Consider the following 23,707-nt stretch of genomic DNA (forward strand, 5'->3'; position numbering starts at 1 on the left):
TTTTAATTGAACAAATGTATAAGCAGATGCCAGTTAATGAAGTCTACATCCTGATGAATACTTTTATTCTGTGGCTACTAATGCTTCAAATTTATGTCAGTGACCAAGTAAAAGTGCTGATAGAAAGCTAAGCGCTAGCAAATACAAAAATATTGTATCTGTAGTGCACAATACAAATGATGTTTCTTTTTTTAAATAAGAAATATAATAAAATTTGCATAGCAGGCTGACAGCTCTACTGCCTTCAGCTATCACATACATCTCCCTAGCTTTAGCCAAGTTGGATCATTGCTTTTATACAGATATTCATTGTGTCAGCTGACATTTTACTGCTTTCTATTTTTTGCAGCCTGAAATGGCAGTCACTAATTCTGAAAAAAAGAGGTGTGTTCACCTGCTACCCCCAGAAAAGGCATTAAGCTGAACATGATTGTTATTTCTTAAGCAGGCAAATTGTTTTAAAATTAATTTAATTTAATAAGATAATAAATTTTCTATGAGCAGGAAATTAACAAATCTTGTGTTTTAACCTCATACTGCAGTTGTTGTGGGCTGATGTTTTACTGAATGGAAAGCACTGAAATGGTAGCACAGCACTAGGAATGAGCTGATTCAGCCCTTCAGTTCAAGCACAGGTAATTAGGAATTCCTTTGTTTACCTTTTTTTTTAATATTTTATGTATAAAGTAAAACTGTCTGTCTCTGATCTGCATCCACAGGGTGGCAATTATCTCTACTTCAACAGTGGTTTATGTTTCAACATTTGAAGTGAAAAGTAAAGTTTTTCTGAAAAGTTTTTCAAGCATATCAAAGTACATTAATATATGAAGAGCCTCTGAGCATGTTTCCTTTCATCCTCTCCATTCGTCTGATGCTTCCTAGTGTGCATTCCAGACAGAATCAATTTTGTAAATGCTAAATAACGAAATTGGGTTTGTGAATATTAGTTAATTAATCATTACAACTGTAGCAGCACATTGGGATATGTTGAGATTCATGCAGAGTGATAGCTACTGGATCTTGTTACCTTTTTGGTTCTTGAGAAGGGGAAGTGAATGTGTTTGGTGTTGGTTGGTCTAGCAGTGGTGCTTATTTACAAAAATAAGCACAAAAAAGCAAGAGTATTTGAAAAGCTTTGTTATCCTGGTCCCATTGTGTGGATACAAGAGAAATATCCCTTGTATTCAGAAATAAGTAGATCGTAAGCCCTCCACCCCAAACCCCATCTGTGGGTCTTGGCTTTTTCCCAGGACTACACATGCAGAGGTCTCCTCACTGATAGTGCAAGCCTAGAAAAGTTTTTGACTTTGTCCCACATGAGCTCCTCTTCTCTGAACTGCTAAGACATGGATTTGGTAGGTGGACCACTCAGTGGATGAAGAATTGTGCTGCCCAGCTGCCCAGTGTCCCAGTGACATTCCTCAGGGGACAGTACTGGGACTGGCACATCACATCCTGGGCTCAAAAGCAGCATGACCAGCAGGTCAAGGGGTGTGATTATCCCTCTCTACTCTGCCCCTGTGACCCCACCTGGAGTGCTGCATCCAGCTCTGGGGTCACCACTGCAGGAAGGGGCCCACTGGAGTGCTGGAGAGGGGCTGTGTACAGGGTAGTAGAGATAGGACCAGGGGGAGTGGCTTCAAACTGGAAGAGGATAAATTTATATTAGATATAAAGAAGAAATTATTTTTTCTGAGGGTGGTGAGGCACTGGAACAGGTTGCCTAGAGAAGCTGTGGATGCCACATCCCTGGAAGTATTTAAAGGCTAGGCTGGGTGGGGCTTTGAGCAGCCTGATCTCGTGGAAGGTGTCCCATGGTGGGGGGGTTGGAATTAGATGGTCCTTCCAACTCAAATCATTGAGTGATTCTGATTTTTACTTTGGTCCTTCCTGCTTTTCATATGTGTATTTGTGAAGATACAAGATCTCCAGCATCTTCATTTTCAAGTTGTTTCAGGCACTGGTATGACACATAACTTTTCTTGCCTAAACTGAATCATGTGAGAGGTGCTGCCCTCCAAGTGTTTCAGCTATTTCTATTCTTTCATCAGAACTCAGGGTTCTCTAGTGAAAAGCATAACTGCAAAAATACTGCATATCCATTTGACTGAAATACTTGCAAGGCTTCTTAAGGAAAGTGTACCAGAGCTTGGGGTTTTTTCTCCAGCTTCTGTGAAAATATATGAGGTAAATATTTTAGGGTCAATATCTGTTGCATATGGGTGTCATTCTGTTTCCTTTCATTTGTGCTAATGCCATGTCGTGTGACAGCATGATAGATAATCAAAATATTTGCATCTTGCATACCCAAACAAGAGAGAGCACAACCCCTCTTGATGCTGCAGTGATGTCATTGCAATAGAATATTTGTATTTCCATCAAGAGTTTCATCTCTGCTGCTTGGATTATTTCTAGACTGTAACTAAATTGTACACGTGCAAATGGGTACAAATCATTGTGGTGCTTTCTGCAAAGCTGTTTCTTCTTGTGGAGTGACAGCTACACAAAATGAATGGAATTTCATCATTATGGTTAGAAGCCCTAGTAAAAACTGCACTGGAGGTTTAACATGGGCTGAATTCTTTTGGTTTTATGATTGTTCTAGTTTTCTTCTGAGACAGAAAACAGCAAAGATGGTTGGAAGTTACTTTAAAGTTTAGAACTTGCTGGTTCAAGATTGATGAAGAATTTCTGATTAAAACTTTCTGGTAACAACTTCACAGTTAAAGTGATCAGTGGAGGGAAAGTGTGTACACTCCAGAATATTTTAGAATGTTTTGAATAAAAGGTGTCAACTTTTTCCTTGCATATGAAGAGTAAAAGAATAAAATGTTCAGTAAAGAATGAATTGATCTGTAAAGATGCAGCATATGAAGACTAAAAGAACAAAATGTTCAGTAAGAGTGCTATATTCAGAATAGAATTACTTATTTTTAGAATGGATTTTTAAAAATTGCTTAGAAATTGTTTGGCTAATCCATCTGAAATAAGTTTCAGCATTCTGGGAAAGTTGTGATATACGTTCCTTATGAAGGCAACAAATAAGGAAATGCAGTGACTGCATTGGATTAGTTTGGTTGTGATCTACTGTGATTAATTCCTTGATAATGAATGTTTTAATTATTCTTAACAGTTATCCTGAGGCCCTTTGGAGTGACTGGTTTGAAATCTACATAATTCAAAGGAAAGTCTCCAAACTACTAAGTTCCATTTCCTTAATGCTCTATGCATAAATATCCAGGTGGTGAGACCTGAATGAACCAGTGAATACTCCTCCTGTAATTCAACATTAAACACACAGCAGTATCAGCCCATGGAAGCTGCCAGAAAGAGAGGGATCAGTAGCCATTAACCTTTTTTACCTGCATGTAAATCTTGGAACAAAATGCAGAATGCTTCTGGTTGGACTTCAGAAGTCTTTTAGTCTTTCCTCTTCTGTCTGTTTAATTTATGGTCCTGATAAAACCTGAGTCTGGGTAGCTCAGATAATATATAAAAACTTGAGCATATTGATAAAATGGTTAGTTTTTAGGTGGCTTCAAAGATCTGTATTTTTTTCCAAATCAGGGAGTTATATTTACTACCTATGTGTTTTAGAGAGGTTTAGATTACTGAGATTTAAACTGGTTACATCTAACAGTGAATAACCACAGTTGATGGGCAAAAGAATGGCAAAAGCCAGCAAACAGCAACCAGCAAAATTTCTCAGACCACCCCTGCAGAATTCTATGACTGCTTATTATTCACAGCATCTTCAGAAGGAAGAGGAATACTTCTTAAAACACATTCACATAAATACAAGTACTGGCTTGTGGAAAAAGATTGGTCCCAACACCTCAAAATGTTCTATTTCTGTTTGTTCACCATTATATCTGTGTGAATTCAGACTAAATCCACAGCAGAGAAATAAGGAGGAATCTGTTGCTATGGCCTGATAATACTGTAACAAAGGTAATCTAAAAAGCACATAGTGGCAGCAACAAGTATGGGGGAATATATTTAGAGGAAGAAATATGATTTCCATGGAAGGAGAAATGCATTTAAAAGCACAGATCAAATTAGATATACTCAGAAACAGAAATATGGTGAAAAGGATAAAGCTACAGTGACACAGACCTTATAATGGATGACTGTAGGTTGAATACTAAAAGGAAAAGAATCAATAAATGAAGAATTTGCCTGAGCAGAAACACAGTTTATAGAAGGAGAAAGAAATGTCTAGCAGGCAGAACACAACAGAAAAAGCCAATGTTTGCCCTGAAAGAAGGAAAGCATACATGTTTAATTTTGGGTTGTGTTTAGTCTTGCACCATAGCATTCTACATGAATCATTACTTTATTGTTTACTGGGAGAAATGAACATCTCCTTTACACAGGAGTTCAAACCCATCAGAACCTGTAGAATTCTAATAGCATCACATTAGCTGAATCTTGACCATTATCTGCAAATTGTCTGAGCTCAGTCCAGAATCTGAATCACACGATAGAAATAATGTAAAATGGGCAGCTCATGTTCTGCTGCTGTGTTCTAGAGAATGCTTATCTGGGCATGGATGTGCCAGAGGTCTCATTAAAGCACATTCACTTTCTCCACGTGAATGTGCTTTCATCCTATCTAAGTCCAAGCCTAAGAGTATTTGAGTGTAAGCTGCACACTATCACTGTTGTTCCAGGGTTTTGTCAATACTTTCTCCATGTGATAATTCCTTTCAGTTAAAAGTGAGCATAACCCTTGAATGCCAGAATAAGCATACTTAAAATAAAACATCATCCTAACATGATGATACAGAAACAGCCTGAAAGCAGAAACTGCATTGTAACTTAGACCTTGGTTTTGCAAGGTGTTGGGATGCCAAAGAAGAGTGTTAGCCCTGCTTTGTGTCTTCTTTCTTCATCAGCCTCTCAAGAGCTCTTCCCTGTAAATCAGTCACACTTGGATCCTGGTACTGGGGCATTAGACCACTCCTAAGGAACCCTGCAGCTCAAATCACAAGAGCACAAAGGGCAGCAGCTCCTGTCTCCTGACTCATCAGGCTGCTCAAACTGCACTCTCACAGCAGGGTCTTGTCTCCCTTTCTCAAACTCCTGAGCCTTTTTGTCACTTTTTGGTCAGGCAGCCCTTTGACATCCCCACAGGCTGCACAGGTGCAGCTTGATGCATTCATCCCTCCAACATGAGGAGACTGTGCACATGGTTTCACTGCTCTTGAGGTCTGTGTCTTGGTTTCCAAATGCATGTGTGTGCAGTGTGAAGTACACACTTGAACAGGATTGCTATATAGAAGTGGCTTTGTGGCTTTAGCCATAAGTGTGCTTGGATGAGCTCCACAACTTCTGGTTTAGTTCAGATTTTCAGGTTTTAACACTATACATCATCTGAAATAAATAACTTGAATCTTTCATTAGTGGCAAGCAATGACAGCAACCAATGAATCAGGTCATTAATTAGGCAATTGATGCCTTTAAATATAATTGATGGCTTTTTCCTAATAAATAAGAAAATACCTGACTAAGTTATTCTAATGAATTCCCATTAAAATTTGAACAATTTGTTTTCATAGAACTTCAGCAAGGAGTTCAAGATCATAGGTAGTTTAGGAGCTACATCCTAACTGCACCTAAATACCTTCCAAAAAAAAAAAAAAAAAAAAAAAGGACCTGTTGGTTATTTTTTTATAAAAGTTGGAGTTTTTTAGGACTTTCTGTGAAAGGCTAATGCTAAATGATGAAGAGCTCTGTCTGGGTGGTTCTCGAGGCAATCAATTGTACACTGTCTTAGATTACATTTGAGCATGGAGTGTTTCCTTCCTTAGGATCAAAGTAAATAAAGCAGATATATCCTGACAATGTTTTGCTAAGATGTGGATGCACATGATCTCCATCTCCTGTTTCTCAGTGTGAAAGAAAACAGTGCATGTAGTGAGTGGATGGAGTCACCATACTCTCCCATTTTTCATGTCACTGAGCTAAACAAGCCAGTGTTTTATTCAGAAGACAGGTTCTCTCTTCCCTTGGGCTTTCATTAGCCCTTCACCTGCAGTTTTCCCAGCTGAAGTTTTTGAAGAAAGGTGACTAGAACTTTTCAGTGTATTTTAGAGGAAATTTTAACTGGTACCTTGTGCAGTGGAACTTTGACTTCTGTCACCTGCTGCAGGATCACAGCAGCATCTTTCACATGTGCATTTCACTGGTAACTCCTGGTGCTCTTCTAACTGCCCAAAACACCCAGCTTCATAATCTATGATTTCTACTTACTGATCAGCTATTCCTGCTGTTTTCAGTTCCTGGGGACACTGTGTTCCCCAGTTTCAAATAATTTCATTCCCTTTGACTGAAAGGAGAGTTTGACTTAGTAGAATAAGTGAAGTGTACCCCAAACTATGGCAGTCAAAGAAATTCTAGTCTTATAAAAGGCAGCGGCTAATTTTCCACAGTTTTCAATATAATTTGTCATTGTCTTTAATGGAAACACCCAGATGACATTGCATTTTGTAGATGTTTGAAGACTATTCCTGCAAAGAAATGTCAACCAATTTTGAAACTTGAAGTATGTAAAATAAATACTTCTTCTCCAAAAAAGCAATATTACCTAGTGATATTTTAAAAATCATTTATGATTAAATTAGCCTTCTTGAATTCATAGCCGCAGGTAAAGGTTTTGAAACAATAGCTTCAACCCTTCATGTATTTCAGGTGGCTTGAGAATTATCACAAATTACTTGTTTTCAAAGGTTGACTATAAGCCAGAACGTTTTTAAAGGCTAGGTAGGAGGGCCATGATACTGAAAAGATGAGTTAGTGTGACAGAAAGTAACTGCATGTCTGTCTCATATGCAGTATGGAACCAGGACTTAGAGACTGCATGCCTGCACGTACAAATGCATGTATAATCTGTGCTCCTGGTAAGAGAGAAAAATTCTTTGTATTTAGTCATTATATGTAGGTGTAGAAGAAGAGACTACAGGCAACCTCACCCCTGATAAGTCACAATTATACTAATTACCAAAGAAGCAGAACAGCATTGCCCTTAATGGGTCACAGCTGTGACTAAGAAAGATAAATGATAAAAGGGGGTGGGCTGGGGGGTCAGGAGGCTCTTGAAGGTACAGAGCCTGGAGAAAGAGGACCTGGAGGAGGTAGAGAAGCCCTGAGGAAGAAGGACTGCTCCAGAGAGATGCAAAGAAGAGCAAAACAAGAAAGAGTGTTAGTGCTATAAAGGATCTGCTGTGAGGTCAGTCTGGGTCTGGTGGAGTTAGAGCTGCTGTTGGAGCTGCAGTCACAGCTGAGCTGGGTCAAAGCTGTGCTCGGAGTCTGCAGTCACAGTCCAGCAAGAATTAGCCACAGTCAGAGTCTGCAGTTGGACCCTGCAGTAGGAGCTTGCTGTATTCAGAGTCAGGATGGCAAAACTGTGAAGAACAATGAACCAGGACCCTTTTCCTGTTGTTGAATGGGAGTCTGTGTCTTGGCTCATTTCTACCCCTGGTGAGAAGTCTGCTGCAACAGTTATATAATCAGGGCCCCACTTTATGAATCCATTTGCAATATGTCTACCATGTCATGCTATTGTAGTAATAATGCATATATCAATAACTCAAGCCTTTTTCTAATCATAGAATAAATCACTTAGCTGGGGAACAGAGTCTGAGTTCAAAGTCAGTTCTTTTTTTAGTGTAAACACATTTGTTACAGTTAGTTGTAAAAGATAATCAATCAACCATGTTTTTCAAATGCATCCATTTCTGTCATTACAGCCAAATTTCTGAGATCTCTTTTCCCACTAAAGCATCAGATGTTTTGTTGTGTTCAGTATCCAGCAGCTTCTATGCTGAAGGTGAGCTACTGGATTTGGGACCATGTAGGACAGCTGGTAATGTGGGAATTAATTATTTATGAGATGAACTTGGACAAACATGAAAAAGATAATGTGAAACTAGATTGTATCACACATAGATTTACATTCTGTTTCTGAGTTAGAGACATAGGCTACTTTATGTTCTTGTTTTATACAACTAAAAATTTTATAATTCTGTTTCTGCTTATAGCTGAAAATTTCAAATCTAATTAGGAAAAGATAAATGTTATAGTAGCTGTCCCAAAAAGTAGCCAATAGTGGAGAAAAAACAATTATTTGCATAAATAGAAACAGTCAAATTTGAATATAGTACACTAAGGTTGAGGAACAATTATGTTTAGCTTCTCCAGTGATCTGTAGTGGCATGCAATGTGGTTTTAGGTGCATCTTTCTCATCCAGCAGAATTTGAACTATTTTCAAGTTTTATATCTTTTTTGTATGAAGTTTGGTACTTTGTCATAAGCAGAGTCATTTTATGTGCATACTGTAAATAAAACCAGGTGATATAACAGTGAAATAAGCATTCTTAAAATTTAAACTGCTAAAAGAATTTTTCTGTGGTTTTAATTGATACTTTAAAATATTTCCTCCTTTGCTGACATGATCTGTGTGTATGAGATAGGGTAACCAACTTTGCATTTGGTTTGTACAGTGCAACCTCTTGATTTGAGACAGCCTTGCTCTCACAACAGTTGTCAGATTTCAGCTCTTGCTGATCAAATCACCCTAGAAACCTATCACACTCCCTTTCTGACATACATTTTATAACTCCAAATGTAGTCTCTGATCCTTCTTCCTAGCTTGGCTATTAGGGCTGGAGGCTGCACTGAACGCAGCGATTTTATGCAGAAAGACAATCTGACCTGATTGTTTGGGAACTAAAAAACTTTAATACTAGAAAACAACAAACAGTAAGCCAAACAGTTTGTACTGAATGAACTGGGAAAGATGGTACAGGGAGGCCAGTTCCATCCACGAGGACAAATGGACAAAAAGAGGTGTTAGGGCATGTCAGGGGAATTTAGAAACTTGGAGGAAGGGAGGAATTAGGGTGGAGTTTAAGGAGGAGATCCAATAGGGAAGAGCAATTAGGAATATTAAAATTATTGCAGCAGAAAGGAACTAATGTTAACAAGAGCAGAAAACTTTCTGGCAATGATCAACATACTAGAAGTGGAGGATTCTGGGGGTGGTTTTTTATTCACCACTACTGAGAGAGTTTTTCCACAGCCTTAAGCCATGGTCATCTACACTTATAGTGACCTGACTCCAGCACCCAAAGAATCCAGAGACCCTCTAGGATGCTGCCATGGAGAGCAGCAGCCTCGCCAGGGACAGGGCAGACAGTGACCTGCCAGAACCATGGATGTGAAGCTGGCATCTGCTCCCTTGCACAGCAGCAAGCTGCAGGATTGTGAGGCAGCAGTTTGTCCCTGGACACAGCAGCAAGTCCAGGAACTGCACTGTCAACAAGTTGCCCGAAATCCAAGGCTAGAGATGTGAGAAGAGAAAAGCTGCACAAGCAGTTGCGGGGCTAGAGGTTCTGCAGGGGAGTTTGGTGAAACTTCTGCCTGTAGTTGTTGTGTTGTGTTGAAAAGCACCATTTTAACCAATTAAGAATCTTTCAATAGGCAAAATCCACTCAAATAAAATGTGAATGGTATTAACAGTTGAAAAATAAGGTCAAGGATCGATCACCCCCATTAATCAACTCATCAGGAGCTGGACTTAATGATTCTAGGTCCCTTTTGACTCAGGATGTTCTGTGATTCTGCAAGCTTAAATTGGAAAGGACGCAGCTCTGATGTTGAGCTCCAACCTAATTTAAATTTACATATGTATCTATCATCTTCAAAAATGTTTTCACTTGGAATAATGTATTACTTGTGTTTATTTGCCAACTTCACAACTATAAAACAGATATTTTAGCTGTCTGATTCATTACCATGTCATTGGCTTCAAAGGCATTTTGCCTCCTCTTCACAAAAGTCAGTATTCTTCATGATCTTACTCATGCTATGCATATACAAGTATCAAAAGGTAATAATTAGACACATCTGCTTACATTTGCCAGGAGCAGATGCTAGACAAATTAAAGTGAACATGACTATCACTCAAAATCATGAAAGAAGTGATTCTAAAATAATTTCTGAACTTTGACAGGCAGTAAAATATTCTACATTGACATATTTGTGCTATTTGCAAAAATCTCATGTTCAAAATCATCTTCATATGCAGTTGACTCAAAAATGAATTGTGGGAGTGTTTCAGGTTTCAACTTCCTTTCCTCTGGGAAAGATAAGTTGTCAGCCCTGACAGCAATGCTTATTAACACCACAGGACAGTCACATCAGCTCCTGAACAATACTGCAGAGTCCTAAACGACTTCATAGCATGCTCCAAGAAGATAAAGACGTGAGAATGGTTTTATGGAGTTAGGCCTGAAATCTGCCTTTCTTGGTATTGAGTTTCCTGCTGTGGGCAATGATGAATGCTCTTAGCATAGCATAAAAGTGGGTTGAGACTTAACTTTAGGTTATGTTACTTCTCTGATGTTCTTCTAGAATCATACTATGAAACTGCTCAGGGACTCTGGGCCATCTGCTTATTTTTGGTGTCAAGCAGTGGGTAAGAACCACCTGGTTTAAACATGCACATGCATACACATATACATATGTGTGAAAATAGATTATCCTTTCATTTGTTCAGAGCCCAACATCTGGTCTCTGCTTCTTACAAGTGAGGAGGAGTAAATAGCTGTTGGCCTCCTCCACAACATTATTACAGGTATCTTCAATTTATCTCTTAGCTGCTTGTTTAGTAGGCAGAAAAGTCCTTGCATATTTAGTCTGGTTTTATGTGGAGTTTTGTGCTTTTCATTCCTCTTGCTGCAGTTCCTTGCTCCTTGTTATGCTCTGCCCTGGTGGGGACAGGGACCTGAACTATACTCAGTGTATGTGTGAGTCAACTAAAATGATGTGCAGTGAGTTTTCCCTTTTTCTGTGACACTTTCAGAAACCACAGAATGGTTTGGGTTGGAAGAGACTGTAAAGATCATCTGGTTCCAGCCCTGCCACCATATGCAGGGATTCCTCTCATTAGATCAGGTTGCTCAGAGCTCCATTCAAACTGTCCTTTCTATCTACTTTCCAAATAGTTGTAATGTTTGCTTATTTTGACTTTACAGAATGCTGAACTGATTGTTTCATAAAAATCTGGTTAATTCCCCACAGTTTGGGGAAAAGTTTTTTGGCCACAGTTAGCTCAGAACCCAAAAATTAGTCCATAGTTTGACTGTTGTTTCTTCTCCGTGTTTCTTCCTCAAGTCTTCCTCACTTTGCATCAGCATTGATTTTTTTTTTTTTCTTTTTTTATCACTCAAGCACACAGAATGCTGCTGTCCTTCTGCACCTCCTCACAATCACACCTGCCATTTTCACTATTCAAAGAAATGTTTTAGCAAATCTAGGTTACCTCAGTGTTCATCTCCTGTCTGTCATGGTTATGAGGATGATGGAGGTCTGCAGAAATCCTCATTCAGGTCTGCAGGTGACCTCCCACTGTTGCAAAAACTGCTGGTCTCTGTTTCTTGTACCTGGTCATTAAAAATATAAATGTAAAACATTCTTGCTTTACAAGGCTTTCTTTTAATACCATTTGATGATTTACAGTAAGTGTTTATGCCTTTAAAAAATTAATGCTTAGGCAGTTTTGTCTTGCTTTTTTATTTTGCTTTGCTTGTGTACCTTCTTAGCTATTTTCTTCTCCTTTGGATGTGACTTCTTTTTTTTGAAGTACATTTCTTTAGTTGTAACAAACACTCTGGGGTTTGTTTGTTTGTTACTCAACAGTTGCTTTCGATATTTGAAAGTTCATTTTATGATGACTACAAACAATCTTTTCTCCAACTTTGAAGCAAGCAGCCTCATTTTTTATTTCTTTAAATCAAATACTATTTTTATGTTAATTTAGTATTTTCTCAGTTTTGAAAGAGAATTTCCCAATTCTGTCAGGGTTATTGATCAGTGTTTCTGTCACAGCATTATGCCCCATGACTTGCACATTGCTCAGAACTCAGCCAGGGGTATCTTGGCTTGTTTCAGCTTTTAGTAAAAGCTCCTCCATGAATCAGTCATTTGTGGTGTCATTTAGTCTCTGCATCACACCCCAACCTGACATTTACCCAATCTTTGTGGGGGTGATTGAAGTTTCTGATTACTAATTTGTTTTCTTGTTGTCTTTTAAATCTCTCTTGGTATGTCACTCACACCACTGTCATCCTGATTAGGGGTGAAAGCTTTTTCTAATACTTCTGTAGTCCTGGTTTCTTAATCCATAATGTGCAACATTCAGAGCAATTATCTGATGCAAAGCATTTTTTAGCATACACTGCTTTCTTTTTTTCTTGCCTGTGTAGTTTGTAGTTTGCACTGTCTGCCTTTCCTTCCATCACATCTCTGATGCTCCTGTTAGGTCAATATTCTATCTTAAAACCAGGTGCCCTTAGGTTTGTAAAAAAGCTTGTAGCATTTCAATAGTAGGAATGTATGTATTTGGTGTAGCTGCTAGTTTTTCTATGTCATCTTTAAATGGTATTTTTGAGCACAGAATGAGCTTGTGTTCTACATGAGTTTTATGAACTTCTGCCCTATGTTTCTTCTCAAGGATATAAAGCTTTTTATAATTTCATCCCTCTATGAAATGTCCCCAAGCCAGGTTTTTTTCTGCACCTGTTTAGTTTTCCTCTAGTCTTTAATTCAATCTTCTTTGGCGACCTTCCTGATTTTTACTTACAGCAGCTTTATCTGAATCCCATTTTTGCTGTAAAGACTTTGTTCAAAGTTTGTCCAGTTCCTGATGAGTCTAAACCTTCCATTCCTACACCATTGTCTGAAGCCAGCATGAAAGACAGTGCTGGAGCAAGAGCAGAGGTAGATAGACAGTCAAGGATATAATTTTCATATTTGAGAGGTCACTGATCATCCTAACTGAGCAACTCTGCAGAATACTAATTTCTCCCTGAAAGCAATGGTATATAATGTACCTTGCTCATGCTGATTTACACAGACACATTTTCACAGTCACTAGGTTGGAAGAGACCTTCAAGATCATCGAGTCCAAACCCGCCCTAACACCTCAACTAATCCATGGCTCCAAGTGCCACATCCAATCTTTTTTTAAACACATCCAGGGATGGTGACTCCACCACCTCCCCAGGCAGACCATCCAGTACTTTATCACCCTTTCTGTAAAAAACTTTTTCCTGATATCCAGCCCATATCTCCCTTGGTGCAGCTGAAGACTGTGTCCCCTTGTTCTGCCAGTTGACACCTGGAGAGAGAGACCAACCCTCACCTGACTACAAAAAGTTGTAGAGAGTGGTAGTTTTGTCCACCCAAAGATCTCATGGGGAAAATGATTTCTTGCCTAATAAATGCACTTCCTGCTTCTGAGATATTTGACAATAGTAGATTAAGTAAGTAAGTAATTGAGCAGTGGCTACAGGCTGTACCTGTGGTAAAGACAGTTCAGTTTATGTAAATAACTCATATCTGCCTGTGCTTCCGAATTTGAGGGGTACCTTTGAAATCAGTGTGTCCACCTAGCACAGCTGTATATGAGGAATTTTGCTGTGAGTGCACATGGGTGGATCATGTCCCAGTTCCCAGCCACTAGCATCCCCCAGTCCTCCTCAGAGCTGTTCTCAATCCATTCTCCTCCAGCCTGTGTTTGTGCTTGGTTTTGCCCTGATGCAGGTACAGACCTTGCACTTGGCCTTACTGAACTTTGAGGTTCACACAAAGGGGAAAGTAATTATCCACTACAGGATCAGTTTTTCTCTAAATATCCTAAGTAGACACAGACCCCTGGACATGCCTGCCTTCATAGACCATACTGTTTGTGGCTTAAGGAGTTAGGCAGCATTGTAGTTTGAAACTCTCCTTTTTCTTTTTGCAATTGTACATTTTGATTCCCTTCCAAAAGATATTAGCAGATCTTTGCAGGATGTCCAGATCCCATGCAAGTGGGGAGACTCTGCTTCAGCAGGATATTTCTCTATAATCACTCACAGCCTGATCTTTAAAGGACACTGTCAGAAGGACATGCTCTCTCCTACATCTTCCACAAGTTTCTGTACAGCAAGAAGTCTGTGTGGATGTTAATATCAAGTATGCTTGCAATATTTCCTCTTGGGTGCAGCATTTGGGGGTTTTGTCCATTTATTTATTTTGTGCTTTTCTGAGTTTCATGAGCATTGCCTTGTCACAGGGTGAGTTTATCCTACCCCCAGTAATGAGTTGATAGTAATTGCATGTTTTCCTTTTGACTTAGCATGCATCCCAGTTTTGTTACTGCCAGATGCAGAGCTGGACTCAGCATCACTGATGGAGTGAAAGGGAGATGTGAGAGAAGGTGGCAGCATGAGTGACAGGTCTGAAGGGGAGGGAGGAGGCAGCAGAGGGTGGTTCAGGCATCACCTTTGCAATCCTCAGCCACCATGGATAAATCTCTGCCAGCTCATTCCCTTACTCTGAAATGAAAGAAATGAACTCCCCTGGGGTTGGGTTCGAGTCAGGGGTGGGCTGAGCTTGGCAGGGCCCAGGAGCAGCTGGGGCAGGGTGTGGAGGCTGGAGAGCAGCCCTGCTGTGGCATCAGTGGGGCAGAGCTGATGGACCCAGGATGGACCTGGACTCCTGGGACTTGGCTCTGGCAGGGTGAGGGGATGCTCTCCAGGCCTGGTACTGAAAATACACAGATTATGTTTCAAGTTTAGCATAGCTAAAGCATTTGATGCCTAATGTGTTCCTGCTCTCCTCCTCAAAGGGCTTAAGGGCTTTTTGTTCACTGTGTCTGGGTTTTCCTGTAAGAATATCAGCTGTTCCAGATACTCACAGACAGCAAGTAGAACTTTGGGTGTCAGCCTTGCTGCTCCACTGCCAGTGAGATTGGCTGGCTCCCAGAGTCAGCAAATGGATAGGTTGGGAGATGAGAAGATTTAAGAAATTCTTCCCACAGTGGAGTAAATACTCTTTTTTTTTTTTTTTTTTTAAAACTAAAAAGTGTGAACAGATTCGTATTTTCATTCAAGTGCATGTATCCCTCAGCTGTCTCTTCCTAAATATAGTTTTGATTTTTTTTGTGGACTCTGGAGTGATTAAAAAAAAAATCTACAAGTTCTGTAGTGCCTTTACACAGGTGTTTTTACAATTCTGTGGTGACAAAAAAATAGAATTTCAATGTGAAATACTGTTTACTGAAATTTTTTTTTAATGTTTTTCATGTTTAATCACAGCAAATAAGAGGGGTACAGAGCTATGTATTTATGGTCACAGTATTTGAAACACATCTATGTATGCCCAGCTTTAGAGCCTGTGCTGGGACACCTTGCAGACACTAAAATAGTTCATGCATTCAAGAATCTCAGAAGTTGGAGGGCCTGAATAAATATGACAAATAATATCAACTTACAGGGCTTTCTCAAAAGGCTTTTTTTCCTTACAGATTTTTATTGATAGTTCAATAAATGCAAAGGAAAGATATAAGATTATGTATTTATGGAAAGAACAAAGAAGAAGTATGATAAGTCCTTCATTTTCTAAAATGGATACCTGGTATATCCTGATTTTTTAACCTCTTTTCATATCTCCAAATTGCAAAAAACAGTAAACCTACAGCTTTAAGATTGTAGGTCAGTAGCTCATTTCTCCAGCTCACTGGTGGCACATCTTGTTACTGTGTAGGAGGCACAATCCATTAGTTGTCAGTTCCCATCTCTCTAAGGTCAGCTGCCTCAATTGTGGGAACCAGCTGACAGCTGATAGAAGTTGATTTTTTTCTTCCCTGTATGTTGTTAGCAGGATTTCAATTAGTGCAATTAAATGTACCTGTTTTCTTGAGGCCTTGTTGGCTCTAAAATGTGCAGTTGGCTCTAAACAAGTGCAGTGAATCACTTAACCTAGCATTATTTTTCTTTTGTATGTCTTTTTCTGCAAGGGTATTTGATGGTATTTTTTCTGACTTCTTCTCTTTTTGACTTTTCAAGAGCAGCATCTATACATTTGACATGTCTATTCTTCTTTCTTAGGAGGGACCTATCAGATACTGAATTTTTGTTCTATTTGTGCATCAGCAAATGGATTTTGGTTGTAATTTATCACAAATTCTTTGGACAGCCCTTCAGGGATGTAGTGTAAGAACATACTTTTTTTTTTTTTTTTTTTTTTTGCTAGCTTTCTGCTTTGGGTCAGAGAGAATTATACCCATGATGTGTAAAGGTGTGTGTTAGCTTTCCTTTAATCATTTGGGAATAGCAATTCCTGATTACTGAGAGCCCTGTGGTGTTTTACCTGTGATACCTGGAATCAGAAAAGGTGTATTTAAGTATTCTCCCCCACCCTCATCTGTCAGAGATTAAATACTCCAGGCTGTCTTCCTATTGTCTTATATCCCTGAACTTTAATATTTGCAGGAACTTGTTCTTTCTCTATTCTCCCTTCAATGCTCATCCCAAGCAATTGCTTTCTTGTCTGATGCTGGGATGAGAGAGCACCCAAGAGGAGGACAGCATCCCTATCAGTCTGGGGTGGGCAGAGGAGCAGAGAGAGGAGCCAACACTCAGATTTTGAGGAGTGAGCTCCACTGGCCATGGCAGGAAGGTGCTGTGGGGCAGTCCCCCACAGGGGGTGCCTGGTTGCTCCCTTTGTTCTGCTCAGAAGCTTCAATTCCACTGCAGTGACCACCACCTGTGCCCAAAAAGCAGCAGAGAGGCAGCTTTGGCTGGTTGCTATGTCAACTGTGCTCACTTTGCCTGCAGAAAGCCAAGTGCTGGTTGGTATGGCAACCCTCCTCAGAGCACCCAAGGATGCTCCAGAGGAACAGGCTCTTGGAGAAGGCACTGGGGTGTCAGTGCAGGTGGAAGCTCTGTCAAAGGGCATGAGGGGCAGGAAAGACCCATGCAATCACACATTTATTTGGAAAATTGTTTTGTGGACTCAAGTGGGTTCTTGGAGGCTAAATAATTCCTGTTTACAACACCATCCTTTGGTGTGTCAGTAGAAGAGGAAAACAGGAATGGTGGTTTTGTACAAAAGATACCAAGACAACATGGCTATATGGAGGGCCACACTGAAATAAGTGTGATTGAGCTTTAGCATTTTCTTACTGGAAGAGCATTGTAGCCACATTCTTGGAAAATGTGCTGTTTTCAACCTGTCAGTATTGTATAGGTTTTGCATAGTGTCAAAGAAAAGGATCTTATGGTGAGATGAACCTTTACTGGGACAGCAGGTAGGCCAAGAAACTTTAGAAGAAGATGCTTTGGTGGACTGGAGTGGATGTGTGTGTGTGTCTGTGCATGCTCAGGTCTCCTCTCAGGCTGCCCAGGAACCACATCTATTGCCAGAAACATTCTCATCAGGCACTTCTCTTGTAAGAGACAGTAAAGGACAACAGACTTTGGTGGCTTTCTCCATTTCCTGGTGATGAAGTAAGAAGCTGTATTGTTTAGACATTGGACAAAATGTCAACGAGTAAAATATAATGGAAAATACAGGTTTTAGGTATTAGACCAGGCTGCCCAGGGAAGTGTGGAATCACCATTCCTGGAAGTGTTCAAAAGGCCTGTAAAAGTGGCATGTGGGGATAAGGTTTGGTGCTGAACACTGTGGTTAGTGGTTGGACTCAATGATCTTAGAGCATTTTTCCAGCATTAATGATTCTAGGATTCCAAATTCTTTCTTTAATAAAATTTTTCTTTAATGTGAAAGTTGCTGAAGCTATTAGAAAATTTTAAAAGCTGAGAAAAATGTTCATGTGATCATCTCACACAACTGAATAGCATTGCTGGTAAATTCTGATTTCTTATGGTTTGCCTTTTTGAATATGTCCTTATTAAACTCATATTTAGCTATGTGAATTAATGTGTGCATTAATCTATTTGTCAGGTCTCTTCTGCATATGGTAGGGTGACAGATTTACAGATATGTTGTCAGAGGATAAGTTTCATGAGTTTGGTTTTACAATTCATTTTGGGCTTATTGGGAAGAATATAATTCAATCATCAATGGTGCAGAAATAGCTCTTTATACAACAGGAGCCATATCTAAGTTTTGAAATCGTGTAGAAGGTGAGGGAAGAGACTGAAGTTACTAAAGAGACTAAGGCATAGATTTTCAAGAAATCTATTTATCCACTGAATGAGTACTTACTTTATTACCTCATCAAAATTAATCCAAAAACTGATGGTAATAATCACATTTGTCTTTTGGTCAAGAAAACAAGGATGTGAATTTACATCCAAATGCAATTTTAAATCAGGAAACTGCATTACAGGTAGACACAAGGCTATCTTCCCAAGCAGTGAAGTAGTTCTTTTTTGCATGATTTTTTCCAATATTTCCAGTAATTTTCAATATATTCTTTCATTTTGCATGAATAATTTCTTTTGCTTACTTGCCATATTAACAGTATTCTATCTTAATTATTAATTGCAGTGTTTATCTGGCAGTCATTTTGAAGGAACATTTTTACAGCTAATAAAAAGCTTGTAACATCCCTGGTACATAATATAGTAAGAGAGCAAACAGTGATATTCAAATATAGAGCGTTATTGCTGCTATAATTATGTTAATTTTATTTTGATGAGCAAACTATATTTTAGAATTTTTCTTTCACTGTTATTGAGTGCAGGAGAGAAAAACTAGAGATAACAAGCCCTGTAATAGAAAACAAGTAATTGTTTCCTTTACTATTACAGCATGTTAATATTTTTCATTCATTGGTCTTATAGTCAGTGCATTAGGTACTGTACATTATCTGTCTGAAGTGGCTTTTCAGGAGTGGGTTAGCTGGGTTTCCTGCATGGTATGCTTAGTCCAAGAGAGACCAATATAATGTAGGAAATGCTTAAAATTTATTTGTACGTGGTTAGCACATACAATATTTGTTAGTCTATAATTCTTGCTTAAGATGTGTTAAAATCATAACCAGTACACACAAGGGACACTGATGTATTATACACTAGTTAAGTTATGATATCAGGCTTTTTATTGTTGTATCTAAATGTCTTATCTTGATAATATCCAAATTATTATCTACTATTTGAGGTTTTTTTAGTTCTGTTTTCCACTGCCCTTGACCAGGGAAAACAATATTGAAAGAACAGCCATCACACCTTTTTGTGTGCCTTTCCTTACAACAGTGGCATAGTTGCCATGCTGGAAATTCAAGCATTCCCAGCACTGTCCTTTATCCTTGTAGCAAGTTTAAATGCACAAGAGAAAGATCACACTGCCTGTGCAGTCGAGCTTTTCCCATTTTGAGGACATTTCACCTGTACTTGAGAAGCACTCTGTTTGTTGCCTGTCAGGGCTTTGAGTGATTTTGTTACCATGCTTGACCTGAAGCTTGTTATTACTGTGAGGATCTGGAGAGGTAAATGCTGAATCTTGCATTGTATTGTTTGGGGGAATGAAATATGTTTTATGGAGGTCTTTGCTGCTGAGAAAATTGTCCACTGCTCTTTGCAGTAGTTGGAATGTCCTAAAGCTGGCAGCTCTGTGTTATCTTTGACACAGAATATCACCCTAATGCAGTAGCTGTGGTGGGAGGAATCTCTTCTGGCTTTAGACATCTACCCTCTTGACCTCTGTATCAGAACTAGTCATCATAGCCTCCCTGGAGGGAGGTGGCCCTTAGTAACCTATGTAGGCTACTTACTGAGTGGCAAAAGTTCATTTTCTCTTCTCCCTGAAATATCTAGTTCATGTTTTCCAGTCTACACTCAAACCATTTTTGTGTTTTCCTCTGGGGTCTAGACTAGGGAAAAAACTTTCTTTATACATACAAAGTATGGAAAATTAGCTAATCAGAGAAGGAGAGCTGATATCCATATGGGTTTTTAAAAATATATTTTCTGCAGGTAGTGAGTGACTTGGGTGGAGCCACCCTAAGGAACTGGCCTTTGTTGCTCATTTATCACTCTTGTACAGCCAAACAGTTTCAGGCCAGTTCTTATACAAGTTTGCTGCTCCTTTTTTTTTTTTTTGAGGGAGTTGAAAAAAGTGTGATGGTGGCCAAGCATGCATTAATTCTTTCTGTCATCACCTTCAGAGCAGGTAGGGCTGTCAGAGCCCAAATGTACAAAATACAAATATGATTATACATTATATGCATTAATGGACATAAGAGTGTTGAAGGTATTTAAAAATTTAAAATCAAGATGATACAAGAAGTAAGCAGGGTTGACAGAGAAAGCACTAGTGAAATTTTTACCTTAGAGAACGTGTTTTGGAAGTTCTTTTGTCATTCAAGACACAGTAAGTTTTGGATGTTTGATGGTTGTTGTGTTTCTGCATGAAATTTGTAAAGTTGTTCCCTGACATAGTAAATGTTATTTTAAAATAAAATGCCAGATTATTAGTGCTTTTATCGTTATGTATGTTTGATTTAGCTAATTAATTACTCCATTCATTAGATGTTAGCATATATTTTATCTCAAACCAAAGGAAAAAGAAAGCTAGCCTAAAACTTTTTTTTCAGATGTGCTGTTATCTCATATTTTGATGCTGGCCAGCTCACTTCTTTCAATGCTATGCAGTGCCAGCCCTTCTCTTTATTTCATTTTTTAGTATTATTTTGTGCATATATGTGCAGTTACATGTAGTGAGCTTTTGGTGTACTGTTCTTGTGTCCACAACTTTTATAATCCCAAATTTCTTGACATTGCTGTGCAAACCATTGTAGAAGCTGGCAAGTTTGGAATGTTAATAGAAACAAGCTTTAATTAAACAGAGCAAAACAGAGCTGGTAGAGGATATTAGTTCCAATGCATCAGTGTTAGAAAACTGATTGCAGAGAATGTGAGGAGAGGTGGCCTTTGTGACATGTAATAGGAGAGAGGCAGGTGCAGCCAGTGTCTCGTGCACCTCATTCACTGCTGAGCAGAGACCATTAGTCCCACTGAAGAAAACTGCTGACAAAAAGATTAGAGCTCATTCTCCTCAGCAGTCATGTCAGATTTGAGGTTTGAGGAATGAGATTCCTTCCAGGCAGTTCCACGTGGGCTCCTTTCTCCCATCACTGGGCCCTTTTGTTTTCAAAGGTCTCCTATTAGTTTCTTAAAATGGGAACAGCTTTTCCTTGATATCTATAATGATTTATTTTTCTAAGCAATTAAATTTGATTTCTTTAAACTATAGCAGCTCCCTCATTAAAGAGAATGAATCACTGAATCAAAAATGCAAAGGCTCTGCCTGTGAAAAGCAGGCTCAAGTTTCATATGATTTCAAGGAAAAACCATGGGGCTTTAGGGAAACAGGGCAGGAGCAGTGCCTGAAATTGGATTGTCTCCACATGAAACCCATTACAAGAATGGACCATTCCCAACAGCCATGCTTAGAAAACTTGAGCATCCTTTTCCCAAACAAGCAGCAAGCCTGAGGGGTTTTGCATCACCAGCTTGTAGAACCAGATGCAAATGCAGGTATCCTGTGGCTTGCACACCTGCTGCTAAATATTTAAATGTGTTTGGAGATCACATAAATTTCTCAGTGTTTTGTGAAGAATCTCATGAAGAGTTTTATTGTTTAGAGTACTTCTGTAATTTGAAAATCAGAGTTTTAATGGCCTGTACTTACATTCTCATTTTTTTCATGTGATTTATTTTTTTCAGTTTTGCTGGTACATAACTAAAATGTTCCCAGGTGGTTTTTTTCAATGTTTTATAATACCATGAAGCTAATGAATGAGCCCTACCATCTAAGACTTTAAAAGCATTTCAATATAGCATTATTATGACATGAAAATGTCAGGTTAGCAAATTCTGAAATGAAATAAAGAATTTTAAAATGGATGTTTTGAGCTGCTGTATCCATATTTAGGCTTTTATGTCAGGGATCGCAGCTCGTAGTAGACACCATAAAACTTTAAAATTATGAAAACCAAATGTTGACATTAGTGGCACTTTATCACAATTTACTGTTATTCAAAGTACCAACCAGTGTAGCCTGTTAATGAAAAAATATTTCTGTTACTGAAAAATGCAGTTTCACTCAAAGGTACATGTATAATCAACATATTTTCAGTTTATTTTTCAGACAGAAATTTGCATGCTGCTTCAAAATCCTTTAAATGTTTTTCCATTAATCTGTAATTTTTAAAAATGGGGAAGATGGCAATATTTACCCATTGTGTCATTTATCATTCCACAAATATGATAATTTTGGGCGGTTGTCAGAGGAACAACATGAAAGAAAAGCAGAGACTGATGCCTGCTGAATTTCTTAAGAGTTGGAATGCCCCCTTAGTCCAGAGTGATAACTTGAATGATACTAAGTGATACAAAAATTAATTTTTTATTAAACATTTTAAAATATGAAATTTAAATTTAACCAACAGCAGAATAAGCTATGTACAGGGAGATTGTTTTCCCAGTGACACAAAGTACGATTGACTGTTGTACTCTTTTTTTTTCCCCAGGATTACACTTTGACTATGTACTTTCAGCAGTACTGGAGAGATAAGAGGCTGGCTTATGCTGGCATACCTCTGAACCTCACTCTGGATAACCGAGTGGCAGACCAGCTCTGGGTGCCTGACACGTACTTCCTGAACGACAAGAAGTCCTTTGTGCACGGCGTGACGGTGAAGAACCGCATGATCCGCCTTCACCCGGACGGAACGGTGCTCTACGGCCTCAGGTCTGTGCTGCCACTGCGAGGCTTTCCCCACTCTTGTGTGCTGCTGGTGCAAGGTTATTGCAAACATTGGTGGGCTTGTTGTGTAACCTTCCCTGTAACTCCAAGAGATGCCAGTAGAAAACAAATGACACACTCGATGTTTCTTGATTTTGCCAGCAGCGCCTTCAGTCAGGTTTTATCTGTTTCTGTACAGTCACCATATCTGGAAAGCCCACTGGCTGTAGGAAAGAGAAAGGCACATATTAATTGTAAACCTGAAAATCCTGTCCAAAATACAAGCAGCAAGATTGAATGTGGGTGCTTATGTTGTTTCTTGATTTGTTCACAGGCTACTTAAAAAAACAAAGCCAGAAGTAGCCCTGGCTGGGGGGAGTCAGCCACAGCTAAGATCATGACCTGGTACTTTCAGTGATTTCTTCCAGCAGGAATCAGCACTGTAATTGTTACATTTCAAACCAGAGGTACAAAGTGACCTTACATTCTCTTACTTTCTACCTTTTTCAGGTTTGTGTTTTCTTTCTTTTCTTTCTTTTCTTTCTTTTCTGCCATAGCTTTTGTGGTTAGAAATGCTAAAGTGTCCTTTCCTTAATAAACTTAACTACACCAGTAAAAATCCTTATGGAAAACCCAGTAGTATCAAATTATTGCTTTCTTTGAACAGGTTACTTCATTTGCTCCCGTGGTTTAAGTCAGCAAAACAAGTCTTTACCATTGAAAGCTCCATTTCCATAGTTGGAAGTTTTTTGTATATATCTAAGTGGAGATAATACTCCAGATTGGTACACGTAGGTAGTGAAGGATAAAAAGTCCCTATATAAAAACAAATTAGATCAGAAAAGTGGTGCAGATGGGTTATATATCCAGTATCAATATTTTACCTGCTTTTCTTTTTTCTCAATGGTTGAGCTTTTTACTTGATTCGGTTCTTGGCCCTCACCTTTTTAACTCCTATTACATGTCATGTGTGGAGAACTGAAAGAATCTTTCTAGACAAAATAGACTCAGCCCAATATGAAACTTGAAGTTTAGAATGTTTTCTCTGTAATTAATTGTTTTAGCAAAAGGAGGCTTTTGTTTTGCAAGGTATTGACCCAGTATGGAACTCTACAGGTTTAGGATTCTTTCCACAAGTGCTTAAATGTAAGAAAAAATTAT

General features: G+C 38.9%; 1 protein-coding gene across 2 annotated transcripts in view; it reads left to right on the forward strand.

The window, feature by feature from the left end:
• GABRB3 (gamma-aminobutyric acid type A receptor subunit beta3) overlaps positions 1-23,707 on the forward strand; it is a 196,313-nt gene that overhangs the window by 137,766 nt on the left and 34,840 nt on the right. For both annotated transcript variants that reach the window (XM_056498754.1, XM_056498763.1), the window contains one exon: positions 22,332-22,552. In XM_056498754.1, coding sequence (XP_056354729.1) covers positions 22,332-22,552 — 221 coding nt within the window. The remainder of the gene's footprint in view (positions 1-22,331; positions 22,553-23,707) is intronic.

This window comes from Oenanthe melanoleuca, chromosome 1 (assembly GCF_029582105.1).
Source record: "Oenanthe melanoleuca isolate GR-GAL-2019-014 chromosome 1, OMel1.0, whole genome shotgun sequence".
Classification (NCBI taxonomy): domain Eukaryota; kingdom Metazoa; phylum Chordata; class Aves; order Passeriformes; family Muscicapidae; genus Oenanthe; species Oenanthe melanoleuca.